At 37.7% G+C, this 14,784-nt stretch overlaps 1 protein-coding gene across 3 annotated transcripts in view; it reads left to right on the top strand.

Annotated features, from left to right (window-relative positions):
• ANKRD46 (ankyrin repeat domain 46) overlaps nucleotides 1-14,784 on the top strand; it is a 78,870-nt gene that overhangs the window by 15,390 nt on the left and 48,696 nt on the right. For 2 of the 3 annotated variants that reach the window (XM_021529430.3, XM_021529431.3), the window contains exon 4: nucleotides 3,195-5,245. The exons of the other annotated variant lie outside the window; for it this stretch is intronic. In XM_021529430.3, coding sequence (XP_021385105.1) covers nucleotides 3,195-3,411 — 217 coding nt within the window. In that variant the 3' untranslated portion in view covers nucleotides 3,412-5,245. Of the gene's footprint in view, nucleotides 1-3,194; nucleotides 5,246-14,784 lie in introns of those variants that run through there. 3 annotated transcript variants of the gene reach the window in all.

Genomic DNA, 14,784 nt, shown 5'->3' with positions numbered 1-14,784 from the left:
ATAAAATAAAAGTTTCTCAGCGGAAAACAAACATACAAGGAGAACAGGCTTGGTGCATTATGAGTTAATACTCTCCTGAAAAATGCAGTGAAGTCCTACAAAGCATGAAACAAGACATTTTCACTAGGTAAACAAAGCTGTCAGTCCTGTTGTATAAAGCAATTCTGCTCTCTAGTATGTCTTATTATGCTGTTTACCCCCATTCAAAAAAATTGTAGCTTTTTTTATATTGTCTAATGATGACCATGAACTATGACTACTGGAACATTATCTCACAAAAGACAGGGAGTTTTGTCATATAACTGTTGCTTGGTTTATGTGAAAATGTAGACAGGCTGTACTGTAAACCGAAAAGAAGCTGTATAGATGGAGTTAGAGCTAAGCTGAGTAAATGGAAAAGGTGAAACCAGCAAAACTACAGAAATAATACCCAATATTCCCATTAAGGTCTTTCTTATGCATCAGGTGACCCTACCTGTCAGAGAGACTGTTTTAAGCTGTGAAATAGAAAATTGATTTTATTTTCAAAATTACGTGGTTATACATTGTAAGAATTAGTGCAAATTATCTTTCTATCTTCACTAACTTCTACTGAAATTTTCTTGATGCATAGAAATGCACTTAGGCTGATCTTATTCAAACATATGGACAAACAGCTCAGCCCCATTTAAATTTTCATTTTTGATTTGATGGTGTCCCTTTAACAAACATAGCTTCCTTTCTGTTATTTGACCTTCATAAATGTTATATTGTTTGCTTTGGCCAGGAAGCCAGCAGCTCTCCTTGGGGACAGGCACAGAGACATAAACAGTGCAGTACCCAGCTTGTTTGGGAACGTGTTTAAAATGTCTGAAATACATTATTTTTAAAGTAACAAATAGCAGCTGCCTATATGAGCCATAAAAAATGAACTTGTGTGCTGTTTGCTTTGTAAATAAACAATATCATTTTTCCAGCTGGCTTTTCAGACCTCCACAGTTTCACTTATCCCTCTTTGTATTATTTTCACATTTTAGGGACGCTTAGATTAATGTCTTCTGTCTTCTGCCCCCTGAGCTCTTGCATTACGTATGAACCTATGGACAAATAACACTGTTTCTAAAAACGGTCTCTGGCTTCAGTTTTCTGCTCCATGTTACACGGAGTTGCTGCTGCTGGGGAAGCAGAGGCCAGAGCTCTGTTCCCAAGTCAAATTTGGTTTTGCTTGCTTTGTCCTGCTGCGGGTGAGGCGTGGCCCTGCTGCCAGGAGGCAGAGCTCCCTCTGTCCCTGTCTCACACAGACATCTGTCCTGTCCAGCCCAGCAGCACCTGTGGCTGTGCCACAGGCATGTCTAAATGTGAACTCCCACCTCTGTTGGACACAGAACATCTGTCTGGGCTGTGTTACACAAACTCTTCTGAGGACATGTTGCTGCATTACTAGTTTTTATGTGGGTCTAATTTGTAATAAGAAAAAATATCTTGAATAGCATTGGTTTTTACTGGGTCATAATATAAAATAATAAAAATGTTTTCTGTGTACCCTTTTTAATGGGCAAGCATGTGACCTTTCCACTTAAATTGCATTGCCCCTTTATTTAACCTCTCTGTGATTATGTATTAAATAGTTATTACTTACTGAGTAAGAAATTCTGCACAAAAGCTGTCTTTTACTAAACCCTTTGTTTTGCTTGGGAAATCATAATAAGCAAGGAAGATTACTAAATCCTGCACCTGTGGGTAAGCTAAAATAGCTTTACAGCTTGGTAAATATTAAAAAAATGAAAATACAGGCTGTTTAATAGGCAATTGCTAAAATTTTGTGCACATAATACTGCAATACTTGAGCAAGCTGTGGGAGATCAGGCTAATTGTTCTTCAGTGGTTGTACTTCCTGAGAAAAAATTCTGTATGAATAGTGTGAAGTTTTCCCATGGTGTAATCTTAGAAGAGAGCTTCGTGAATGAGACTTTTTTCTGATAACATCATTTTTCATTTTATTTCTATCATGAAAAATAGCAGCATTTCTACAATTAGTTTTGACTTGGAAATTACTATTCCTTGATTTAAAAAAAAATATTATTAGTCTTGTAAGAAATATCTAGGAATATGGTAACGGAAAGCAGTTAAAAGGGAGTAAAGTAATTTTTTGTTTTTTTGCTTATATTCTGCTATTGACATCATTGAATATATGATTGATTCCACCATTTCCTTTCTGTGGTTGTCAGGGCCTGATCCTGTAAACACCCATGTATGTAATTTCACTCAATAATAAGTAGTAAGACTGTGCAGATGGCCAAAACTTTAAGTGAAGTCAGGCTATGCAAAAGCTTTCTTATTCTTCATGAGATTTTTCATAAGCAACAGATAGTTTCCTATTACAATTGTGAAACCAGCAAAATTGGGAGAATTACAAAAGAAGCTGTGCAGGATTTTGAGACAACTTACATCTTTTCTAAAGGTGATCAATTGTCAAGAGGACTGCCTCTCTCATATTTTATATTTGTTTTTCATTAGAAGTGAGAATTCCACTTCCTAATTTATAGTCTGACAATTTAAGGGGTCCTGATAGATTGGTAGTGGAATGCTAAAACACCAAAGCAGTCACTGAATACCATATGGCAGAATACAGAGCAATGCCAACTTGTTCAGAAAGTTTCTGAACTTCTTGTTGTCCAAAGTTTGTGTTTTCTGTGATTTTTAATGCTTTTTTAGAAGACACATGTAACAAAGATGTTCAGGAGTATAGTAAAGATCACTGCAGAATTTAGCATCTCAATTAATATTGGTTGAAGCTTCCATTTTATTAATCAGAGTTTATTTTTAGTCATTATTTGTTTTATTAACAAATAATGTGTGTCCCTTTAGGTCTTAACTTATGCTTCATTATATTTTACTAAGCCATATCTACTAGGAACTATGGGGACTGACCTTTGAAGGCTTCTGGGTGGCAGGCATGCAAATTCAGTGCAGTTATACACAAATATAATTCTCTTTGCATGGGTTAATAAAATGTCCTTTCAGCTAAAATAAGTTTAGAATTAGATGTGTTTTCCTGATCTGATTTGTCTTGATTTAGCATAAGCAATGCTATAAATCAGTAGGTGGGTTTAATTTTTAATCTAGGATGTTTCAGATGCCCTTAGTGGGATTACTGTCATACTTAGAGATGCATTCTTTTACTCAGATGTATTTTTAACTTTAATCCTTTGTAGTGCAATGGAAAGCCATTCCCTTCTTAATCCAAACCTACAGCAAGGTGAAGGAGTTCTTTCCAGTTTCCGCACAACATGGCAAGAGTTTGTGGAAGACCTGGGCTTCTGGAGGGTGCTGCTCCTCATCATTGTCATCGCTCTTCTGTCCCTTGGAATAGCATATTATGTTAGTGGGGTGCTTCCTTTTGTAGAAAACCAGCCTGAACTGGTGCACTGAAGCAAATGCAAAGTACAGTGTCCTTTTTCCTGTTTTAATCTAATCTTATTTTGATCTTGGAATTATTTGCTTGGTGCAGACAGTGGCAGCTGCATATACTGTTTGCCTTTTGTACTTACTATTAACCCCTTTGAAAGAGGGATTAATTAATTTCAAGTAAAACACTTATTTCTAAAGCATTCCTAAGATACCTCTGACTTACCTTGACTTGCACAGTAAGATGTGAAGATAGTCCTCTCTGATAAAATATTGTGATTAGAAAAGGCCTTTCATTATGAATGTTAAATTCCTGCATATGAAAAATACATCCTAGTACAGAACCACATTTGGTTTATTCTTCCTATGAAGAGAGGATTGTTGGATTTTTGTAAACAAAATCTATTGTTGGATTTTTTGTAAGTGCTTCAGTGGAAAAAAAGATACTCTTAGAAGTCCTTCTCAAAAAATCTCAATAATGTAATAACACTTTCTGATATATAGATGATAATAAGCTCCAACTCCATAGTTATTTTAATGCCTCTCCATAGTTTCCTATCTGCTAGTTTATAAAAAGAATGAGAAATAGTTCAAGTTTTACTATGTCTCTGATGTATAGATCACTCTTTTATTTATTAGGTTAATGTAGTGTGTCTTCCCCAGATGAATTTAATGTTATTAAAACCTGCCTGAAGTAAAATTTGTAGAATAAAACTGTTTGTTGTGCTTTGGAAGAAGACTTGGGCTGAAAATTTTGCATTTTTGTTGAAATGTTGCTAAGCAAACCTTTCTTTGTAAGGGTAATTAAAAAGTGATTTAGGTGTTCTGTCATGTATATAGTAATTCTGTAAGGTCATTGTGAAATATATCATGGAGGATAACTTTCATCCTCCCATAAGGATCAGACTGAACCATGTAATTGTGTTTTCATGTTTGTGGAGAGAACTTGATTAAATAGAATTGCTTTCTAGAATTGTTTTCTATTTCACTTGCTTTCAGACAGAACCTACAGGCTTATTAATTATTTTCTGAGTATGCAGCATAAAGGTGTTTAAAATACTAATATTTAGGAACATTGTATGAAGTTAAATCTTGATCCATTCTGTACTTTGCTGTGAAACCCTTTGTTATAAATAACCTAGGGATATGAATGCATTAGATATTCCTTTATGAAGGCTGGAAAGGTATTGCATAGTAAGTTGGAGGTTTTCAAAGAAAGTGGATTCTGTCTCCCCATGTTGATTAGACATCTAATTCTCTTTTGCTATTGCCTTGAAAATCCCAAACAAAGTTAATTCTGTGAGCCTAAGGAATAAATTTTTATTACCTTTAATTAGCCACTCCTCAGTTGTTGCTAAATAACATAAAACATTTATTGTACATTTAAATGTAACCTACATGATTCTCTTCTGGTACCATGTATATTTTTCTTTCTTGTTTATTGGTTTGAATGAAGGGGGTTGTCTTTGATTTGATGTGTGATACAGGTTTCACTGGAGCTGGGCCCCACATCTGAATAAATCTTGATCTCAGTTCTTAAGTTAGACTTTAATGACACAATACTTTTTTAACAGCACAATGCTGCAGAAAAGAAAATATCTTAAAAAAAAAAACAAAAACAAAAACAAAAAATGAGAACATATTCCTCTTCTAAATATTTCACTTATGATACCACTGTTCACAAACAGATAAACTCATCATATACTTAAATTACATTTACTTGTCTAAATAAGTACATTTCTGTTAATAATATAATGCATCTTGTTTAATGATGTTGTCTTTCAGTATGTATTATCTGCATAATTTTTAATTGTATTCTCAGTATGGGTGAATGCCACAAATAAATACATGTAGTAAATATGTTTTGTTTTATTATTACATTAGTGCAGCAGTAATAATGCTACCCCATTTTACTAAATTCGTCATGCATTGATAATGAGTATTTCAGAAGTGAGGAACTTCCTACACAAGAAATAGCAACCATGCAGCTTTATAAATGAGATTTTAGAGCACAGGTTCTTTAGATTTGCCTGTTTTGTTCTCAGTATTGTTGCTGAACTAAAATTGCTGTCTGGCTGTCTCTCTTCTCTGGGATTTCAGGTATTGACTCTGTGGTCTGGAGGCCTCTCAAAATTTAAGATTACCAATGAGGAGGAGCAAAGCATAACCAAGAAAACAAAGCTTGAGCCTTTAGTAGCCTTTCCTATTTCAGTGCATGCATAAGCAGACATGCAGGAACTACACATTGAAAAGGTTTGAAAAGTTGTGTTTGAAATGAAGACATTTCATCTTTTAAACCAGAAAGAAACCCAAAACACTGTTTTAACTTCGCTGTATCATGAGTGATGCTCTTTTAAATAAGGACATGATAAATACCTGGTAAAAGTGGAGTTTGTTCTGTATATACCTCTGTTACTGTAAAAGGTCTGATGTGTCTTTCAATATATCTACAAACACTAATGTCTTCTTTTTCAAAGGCTGCTTCTGAAGAATGAATTTACCTCTGTAACTTTAGCTTAGTTGTCATAGGGTTCTGCTGTTTCAGTCTTGGATTGTCTGTAGATAAATAAGATTTCTTTTATTTATTATTGCAGTGGTGTCTCGGTACCTTGATCCAGGTACTCACTTTTGTGCCAGGCAACACAAAATTCAGCTGAAGTGCTTAAATATGATAAAGATAACAGGTACATCATTCTATCCTGCAAGCACAGGTACAGAATTATCCCTGCTGTCACCAGAAATTAATTTCATTATGTTAATACAGATTCAAGATTAGTCACTCTTCAAATCCAAAACAGATTGTTGTCTCAAGCTGTTGTTAGACTAATGAGCTCAAATGGAATAAGGAATTGAGAGGGAAAACAAACAGCTATGAAGAGATTTCTTTTTCCAGTGACATGAAACAACTTGGTAGACAAGACAGTGCAAGTTAAACTGGAGTGCAAAAAGGATAGACAGGCTGCTGTGCAGTGGGCTGTCCTGGTACTCACATTTATCCCATGGCACGGTCACACCTATCTTACCTCACAGAACCTCGTTCACGTACCAGATCGCTTTATCTTCAAGGGCTCTGTAATTTGCTTTGTAGAAGGGGATGTTCTGTTGGGTGACTGTCATGAGTAGATACTGTTTATGGCTGCCACAGTACAACAGGTAGTTAATTACTGGATGTGATCTGGCACTGTGAGGCTTTTCTCCATGAAAAGCTCTGGGGGAGAAAGAACATGGTTTCACTTTAAAATATTGAAACATAAGAATCTGGGTAGTTTCTGGGTCTGCAGCTGATTGGGAGTTTGATTTTACCTTGAGTCAATGAATATCTAAGGCTATTTTTAATAACTTAAATAAGTAAAAATAATCAATTCTGGCTAGTTAGTTAGGTAGTTCTTTTTCTAGTCAAAATATTTTTGGTCATAATTACTTAGAGAAATGCAAATTAAGTAATTTATTCAGCCGTACAAATTGCAAGTGGTGACTTCCCTGAAAACTCAAAAAAAAAGGGTTAATATTGACTGGCATCATATTCAGGATTTTCAAAAGTCTAGCATATATTTAAATGTTACCCCAAGATGACGTTTGACAGAACTGATAGCTTCCTCAGCTGACACAAAGTAACTGGTTTCTGAAGTTGTTCCTGTTTCTGAAGTCAGGTGTTTATTAAATTCATATTGGAATTGGTGGTTAAAATAAGTCTTCAATGAGGTGAGAATTAGGTCAGAATGCTTTTCCTTCGTTCATTATTCTTTTTTTGCATTTCAACATTAATCATTGTAGATTGGTTACTTGCAATACAGTTTGTAAAATTTCCTCAGTGATCCAAAGTATTACAAAAAACATTGCCAGTTGGTCCTGCATTTTTCATCTGCGGTGTTGCAGCTTTCTAGAAGTCAAATGTCATTGCACAGTTTCATAACCTGCAGTTCTCTGTGAACTCTAAGTGGTGAAATACTGTTGAATCATCAATCCTGAATCTGTATTCATATTATTAAATTAATTTCTGGGGACAACAGAGATAATTCAGGACATGCACTTGCAGAGTGTTATGATATGCCCGTTATCTTAATCATATTTAAGTACTTTAGCTGAGTTTTGTGTTGCCTGGCATTTTTGTACTGCTCTTAGCAAATGCTTCGAGGAGAGAATGCTTTTAAAACATACAGTATTAGGAAACAAATGCAACTAATTGGTAGTTCTTTGCTATTTATTGCTGGGAAGTGAAGTGTTCCCAGGGTCAGGCTGCCAGAGAAATCTGAGATGAACACTACAGGTCCCCGACTGACAGTGATCTGGTGTGTCTGTGCTCTTACGCAAAGCAGCTTGAATGCTCTGCTGTTGCAGCTGAGCAGTCTGCGTGTGCAGAACCCTGAAAAATGTGTCTCTGCTGTAGGCATTTATAGTTTGTAATTCACTCTTGTAACTAAGCATTGAGCAACTAGTATTTCCTAATGACTGGGATGAGACAAAGCTGTTGTTCTTCATTAATGCCAAGGGAATGTGGAATCTACTGGAAATTGCCATAACTAAAAAGCAACAAATTAGAATATTTTATGAAGTCAAAGTGTGAACAAGTCATAACCATGGCTTCAAGCGATACATTCTTTCCATTTGTGATTTTAAACGTCCTTCTGGATAAGGAAAAAATGGGGAGAGAGACCTTTGGAACAGAATTTGTTCTGTGCAATGTATGGTTTGCAGAAACTAGGAGGCAAATGACTGCAGTGAGCCAAGACAGCAGCACAGCAGGCAGAGCAGTGTGATACCTTCATGAATCACTGCTTAAAGGCCAATCCCAATGCTTGTAAGCAGTGTGAGGAGTGACCAGTAATAGCTTCCTAGCAGGAGAAGCATTTCACTGGCTTGTGATTACACCATCCCACAGGGGTGGCCATGCCGCCCTGAAACTGAGCTGGCCCTTCTTGACTTTCAACGTCTACAGCGCTGCTATTTCAGACAACTGCGTGTTTGAATGTGTGCCTACATTAACAGCTGCTCATGTGGAAGCTGAACTGGTTCCTCCTATACAAGGATTCCTCTGCACATAAGTTAGCAAAAAAAGTTTTACCAAATGTGAACAGAAGCTCTCTCTAAAACATTAAATATTTCTGATGTATTAAGTTATGTTTATCTAAATATCAGAAGGCAGGAATCCAGATGAAGGATCAAGTATATGCAATAACATCTCATTTTACTTTGCCAAATAAAAAAAGAACAGATAATATTCTCTTAATGCAAAGCAAGAAGATCACAGTAAATTTGTTTTGATCTGTAGAATATGAATTCCTTAATGAGCCAAATTCCTTAGTATGAGGGTTTTTTCAAAGAAATACTCTTGCAGATAAGTTTTCTAAAAGAAAAGCTGACATAGCCTTGCAGGGGTGTGAAGGTAGTAATGTTTAAAGACTGTCTGGCTTAATGAAGTGTGCATACTGCAAACTAGGTAATAGAGTGGGTTTTTGCTAGGATTTAAGATTGAAATGCCATATGTTCATCCTCATACTATTGTCTCACTGCAAGCTGAACATCTGGCTTGGTTTGTTTGGCTACAGACGTTTTCAAACAAAAATGAAGTATGTAGATATCAATAGGTTTCAGCTGGCAAGACCAGTTTCTGTAGATGACATGAAGAATAATGAAGTATCCTACTGAAAGCCATGACAGCTTGAATGTGGACTGCACAGTCCTGCCAGATGTGTTCCTTACAGATCTAGTGGTTTTCCCATTTATGGCACTGGTTTGAACCCTTGTGTCAGTGAGCATCAGTGGTGAACACAGGACTTGAACTGAAGGCCATTCTCAAAGTTTCTAATTATAATAGAAGTCAAAGCTTTATTCTTTATTTCAAAGTTCAAGGAACTTTTTGGATTTTTTTAGTCTAATGTTTACTAGAACTACAGCCTGCAAATGTGCACAGATAATGAGCATGTGGGTGTCCTTACTCTGTGCACTCCTATGCCAAAAGGATATTTAGGGATAGCAAACAAGGCCTCCAGTGAGATCAGTTTGAAATAAGTCTGATTTAAGGAATTCTGGTGTTTGTCATTTGTCATCAGATTGGTATTTAATATACCACCAATTCTGTTTTTATTTGTTGCACTGACTTAGTGACATATTTTCTTGGTCCTGGTAGAAGAAGGGTAGATCACATTACCTACTTCTCAGAGGTGTGCTTCCCCCACTGAGCACCATTACTTTGATAGTAAGTGAATTTGTCCGTTTAAAAATGTCAATTCTCTTTGGTTTTTAGAGTTATGCTCTCTGTTTTGCAAAGTGAGAAACTAATTTTCTAGTGTAGTTGTTTAGTTAAAAACTTGGCCATTTTGTCCAATTTATCATGTGAAATTTAACACTAATTAGAGGAACTATTGGTCTTGGCTTAACTTGGTCCTCCAGAAAGCTTCTGGAGATGAAACAAACGCTTGGGAAAATTAAAAGATGGTCTGACAATAAAGCTGGAAAGATACAGGGGTGGCCCATGTTTGCCACCGATCTTTTGGCTATGGCTTCGTAATAGACAAATGGAGGATGCTGCAATAGCCTCTGGAGTGGACACACAGCACTGCAGATGCTCCTTTTCTGCTGCAAGTGGGCTGAGACCAAAGCAGGTGTTAAGAGCTGAGACCACGGTGGTTCCCAGTCCCCCCCAGTGAGTTGGTAGAACCAGCTGCACATCTACCCTGCTTTGTGAACACACCATGGCATTTTTGGCTGTGCCCTGTCACTTCACAGATGAGACAAGGATGTGCACTCAGTGCCAAGGTGGGGAGAAGAGGAAGTGAATTCAGTGCTGTGCAGTCTGCTCTCTCTGCATGGCCAGCTTGGAGGCCACAAACCATATGTGAGAGCCACTGGTGCACAACCCAGATCATATTTTCTTCATAAAAATATTTCATTTCAGTAACTTCCCCAGGTTTAGATAGGTAAGTATTAGAATCTGAGTTTCAGTGTGACTTTGGTGCATGAAGGAAGAGTGCTGAAATTAGTGGATTAAAAAGAGTAAGGAGAAAGATTCACAGAGAGATTAACAACTTCTTTAGAAACTTCAGATGTTTCTGAGGAAAACTGGGCAGACACAGACATGCTGCCATGCTCCAGGCAAAAAGAAGAGTTTGGGGGAAATACTTTCATTCTTCCAGTTACAGATACCTAAGTACCAGAGCTCTCAAAGTGACCAAAATATTCTTAGTTTTGTAACAAGAAATATTAGCAGAATTGGAGTTTTTTCCTCTTGACTAAAACTAATAAGATTCTTAATGTGAATTTTGTTTGTAATATTATTTAAGGCGTTTCTGTATACAAGGTCTCTGAAGTCTGTTTCTGAAACGGTAATGCATAGTAAGCGTAGTGGCTGGTTCTGACTTAACTACCCACAGAGTAAGTTTAGAATGTCAGGTTCTAAATTAAGTATCAGAATATGTGATTTCTCCATCTATTTTTTACATGTGAGTATGGGATCAGGAGCTTTTCCAGCTGCTTGACTTTAACCAAAGCCAAGTTCAAACAGGGCCATTCAGTTCTTTAATCTCTGAGGGGTTTTTGTTGGTACTTTGTCACTTGACTCTCAGTACTTACCTCTCTTTCAATTCATGAAAAAGATTGTTGCAGGTACTTAATTTTAATCTGCCAGCAACAGGTTGGGATTTGTCCCATGTCATAAGGTGTGTAAGCATAAATGAGGTGCAGGGTGCAGAACAGAGTGCAGGGAGAAGGCAGTTTGCAGCTTGAACCACTGTGTGCACTAAGGGCCCTGTAAGTCCTGTCTGATTATTCAGGGAGCTCTGTCAGGTTGAGCAACTCCCTTTTGTTTACTTATAAAATGAAATTAACTTTTGATGGATGGAGACTCTTGATGGAATGAAAATGAATTCTTTATTCCTGCTCCAGAGTCAGATTCCAGATGGTCTGGTTATAGTATTGTCACGTAATCAGCACTTCCTTTCACACTTGTCTTGGTTAATGTCTGACAAAAGATCTTTGAAATTGCAGGGTGAGTTCCATTTATTTGTCTTAGTTTTCTGAAAATGTTTCATCTTTAAGATGAGTAAACTACTATTTAAATTCTTAATATGCTTAAAAGAGGTGTTGTTTTTATAAGTATTCCAGTACATACAGATTGGTCCAACTCTGAGGAGCAGACTAATATAATATAGACCGGTAGTATAGAAATAGTCTTCAAGAAGCTGAAATAACAGTATCACTGCTTGTTTCCTACAGTCTCATGGCTGCCAAGATCTGCATGGAAGGAAACAGTTCTGTCTTCTCCAAACTTTACATTGGGATAAACCTCCATAAACTTTATTTGAAATCTTAGGCATGTATTAGATTTTTGTTTGTATTGGAAATCTCATTAAATAAAGCTGTTGTGTCTATTTCAGTTTTGTTAAAAACTCTGTCAGGACAATTTTCCTCGTGTTCTTCTAGTGCTCCTGTTCCTGGCTAAGGCACTGGTGAGGTATGACAACTTAAACAGAAGTTGACTTGTGTTTTTTGGATGGTGGAAAACATTTTTTTTTAGAATTACTGCTTACTTTATCTGTACCTTTTGTTCCTTCTGATTCCTCTTGTCCCTTAAGAGCTCTTTGGAAATATGCATTCCACAGTTAGTCAGCATGACCTGCTGGACTGAGCAGAAGGCAGTTTTGGGAGTTATAAATCCAAGAACTTGCTGTGTGGCCTTAAAAAACTTGCTTAACCTCTGCTTCCCTGCCAGTAAAACCAGAATACCTTAATCTTAGAGCAATGTTGTCCTTAGCGTGCATTAAGTCTTTAAAATTAACTACCGGTACTGATAGCCCGTATGTTTTTTTTACTCAACATATATCTATTCACTTTACCCAATATATTCATGACAAAGTAATAGAAATTCCTTGATACGCCAATTAATAATCTCATTGTTAACTATTATTTCTTTAGCACTCATAGTCATGCATTAATTGCAGACAATAGCTCGGATCTTACATCATCACTCTCCAGCACCAGTGTGTGAAGTCCCTTTGATTTCAGTGGCTGTGGGCAAAAGTAATTGCCCTAAATCAGAGAAGATTTAGATCCAGAATCTTGACCAAGGATGGAAGACCTGCCTGTTTGCAGCTAGACATAATGGAAATGAAAGAAGATTCAAACAGGGAAGCTGAGCCAGGTGTTTGCCATTTCCTACAGTTTCTAAGAAATTCATCCCTGTGTCACTGCCTTTGGCTGAGGTTCAGTGTAAGCAGAGAAGGAAGGATTGTGAACAAGACACTTCCCTTTCTTCTTTCTGGTGGATGTAGGGGGTCTCACATTTCCCTGTTGAGCAGGGGATCAGCTTTCATTCTGGAAACAAGTTTGACAGCAAGAGGATGTATGAGCTATGGAATCAGAGCTTTGGAAAGGTCTTCAGTGACATTTCTCCATTCTTAGCACATCATTTAATGACAGCACTTGATGGTCAGGTCCAAAATCTAGCACCCAGGCTCAGAAGTAAGGCCAGACACTGCATGTTTGAATGCAAGAAGCTGGGGAGTGCTCTCCAGTCATGTCTTGGACTCGCTGTGAAGCTACTTTGCTCAGATTGCTCCAGTCCCACAAGGTGAAGATGAGTTTGTAAAAGGGAGCTGCTTTATTTCCTGTAGCATTTCCAAGTCTCCTCCATTCTGCTCCTTGGGTTTCCAGTCCAGGCAGTCACAGAGGATCGTATCCTTGAAGGTCTTACTCTGTTCTCATACAGCCCTTGGCAGCACCTGGTCCTGTGCAATAGCGGTCAAGGCCAAAACTCCTCACAGCATTAGAAGAAATGAGCAGTCTGCTCTCAGAGCTGGAGCCCAACTTGCCTTCTGGTATCCAGAAGGAAGAAGTTTGGGAAATTTAAAGGGAAACCGAAAAGTAAATGCAATCAAGATTCCACTGAGAGACAGGAGGGAGGAAGAGTAGAGGGAACTCAAGGCACTGATAGCAGGCTTGTGAGGCTTTATTTTGACTGTGAAACTCATTGTTTTCACCACCCCTGTGCAGTGTTGGGCTGTGGGAACAAAACCCCTGTGTTCAGGGTGCTGCATTGTTAAAAGCTGCCTTGAAGTGTCATGCTGACTTTGGTGAGGATCTTGGTGCAGCATAGCTAGCATCAGAGACACTTTTATGGTATGAAAACAGCCAGACTGAAAAATTTTCTTAGTGCTGCAAGACGCATGAGTGAAGCAGTCTTAGGCCTTCTGTGTAATCGGTGTTGTTTCTATTTTCTGTTGTGTTGTACTTGAGAAAATGTCCTTTACCACATATTTTATTGCACTAGGCTGAAGCAAGATCACGTGTGAACCTCTCATTAGATGTTCATGTTGAAGCCTGTGCTGGCCTCATTGATCACTAGGTGTTCTGCTACTTACAGTGATTGTTAAATTTATAAATAACAGTAATTCTGATTCTCCCTCTCCTATCTAACACCAATCTTCCTTTGGAGCAGCTGAATCCTTTGCATTCTCTTACTTGGCTGCTTGCTCATCTCCCATGAGGATAAACACAGTTTGAGGGAAATTCCCCTGTGGAAACTCCCTGTTCTTTATGAGAACGCTGGGTGCAGCATTAACTGTGTTCAACAGCCACTTCACTTTATTTTTGGTCCAGTTTCATTTTTATTAGCTTCCTTGTCCTTCTTTGAGAGGGGGAAGAAGGTGAGAAAAGGATTTACTGACCCATTATTAGTTGCCCAGATTCCAGTCTGACTTTCCACACTGTAAATCCAGAGTAACTCCACTGAAGCAATGGTATTGCTCCAGCTTTCCACTGTGGAATTGCCTGTCTTATTGTCTTGAAGCTCATTGTACATAGAGATATCTAGTAGAGATTGACAAAGATGTCTAAGAAACAATAATGTCTCTTTCCAGCTGTGTGAATTGCAGGCAAATTTCCAACCATCAAAGCCCAGACTTTTTTTTTATATGGGCAGCTCATCCATTCACAAGAGACACTGGTATGCCTCAGCAGTGCAGCAACTTAGGACAAGTAGCTATGCAGTGGACTTTGTCTTAGCATTCAGTGGTATGTAAATACCTGATTATAGTTTATGATAGAAACACAAAGGGCTGGGAATATTGATTGACAGTTGCTCTAGGAATGGGGGAAGAGATGGGTAAGGCGAGTGACATTGCTTGAATGCTGGAACTGACAGACTCTAAGCATCATTTAAACCCTGTGCAAAGTGTAGATTCCTCTTCTAAAGACAAGATTAACTTCTAAAGACAAGATAAACTGTTTTATATTGCCAAATACTCTTCAAGGAGTTGTTACCATTTGTAAACAAATATCTTAGCTACTACAAACCACCAGGTTGGGCAGGTTTTAGTCTCTATGTCCCCATCTCACCCTGCTGTACTCTCCAGGCAAAGACACGCTCCTTTTATTCTGCCACAGCTGGGTTGTTGTTACGTT

The sequence above is a fragment of the Lonchura striata genome, chromosome 2 (genome assembly GCF_050655825.1).
Source record: "Lonchura striata isolate lonStrDom1 chromosome 2, ASM5065582v1, whole genome shotgun sequence".
Lineage (NCBI taxonomy): Eukaryota > Metazoa > Chordata > Aves > Passeriformes > Estrildidae > Lonchura > Lonchura striata.
The sequence above is the reverse complement of the archived record's forward strand: the minus strand, read 5'-3'. Positions and strand labels throughout refer to the sequence as shown.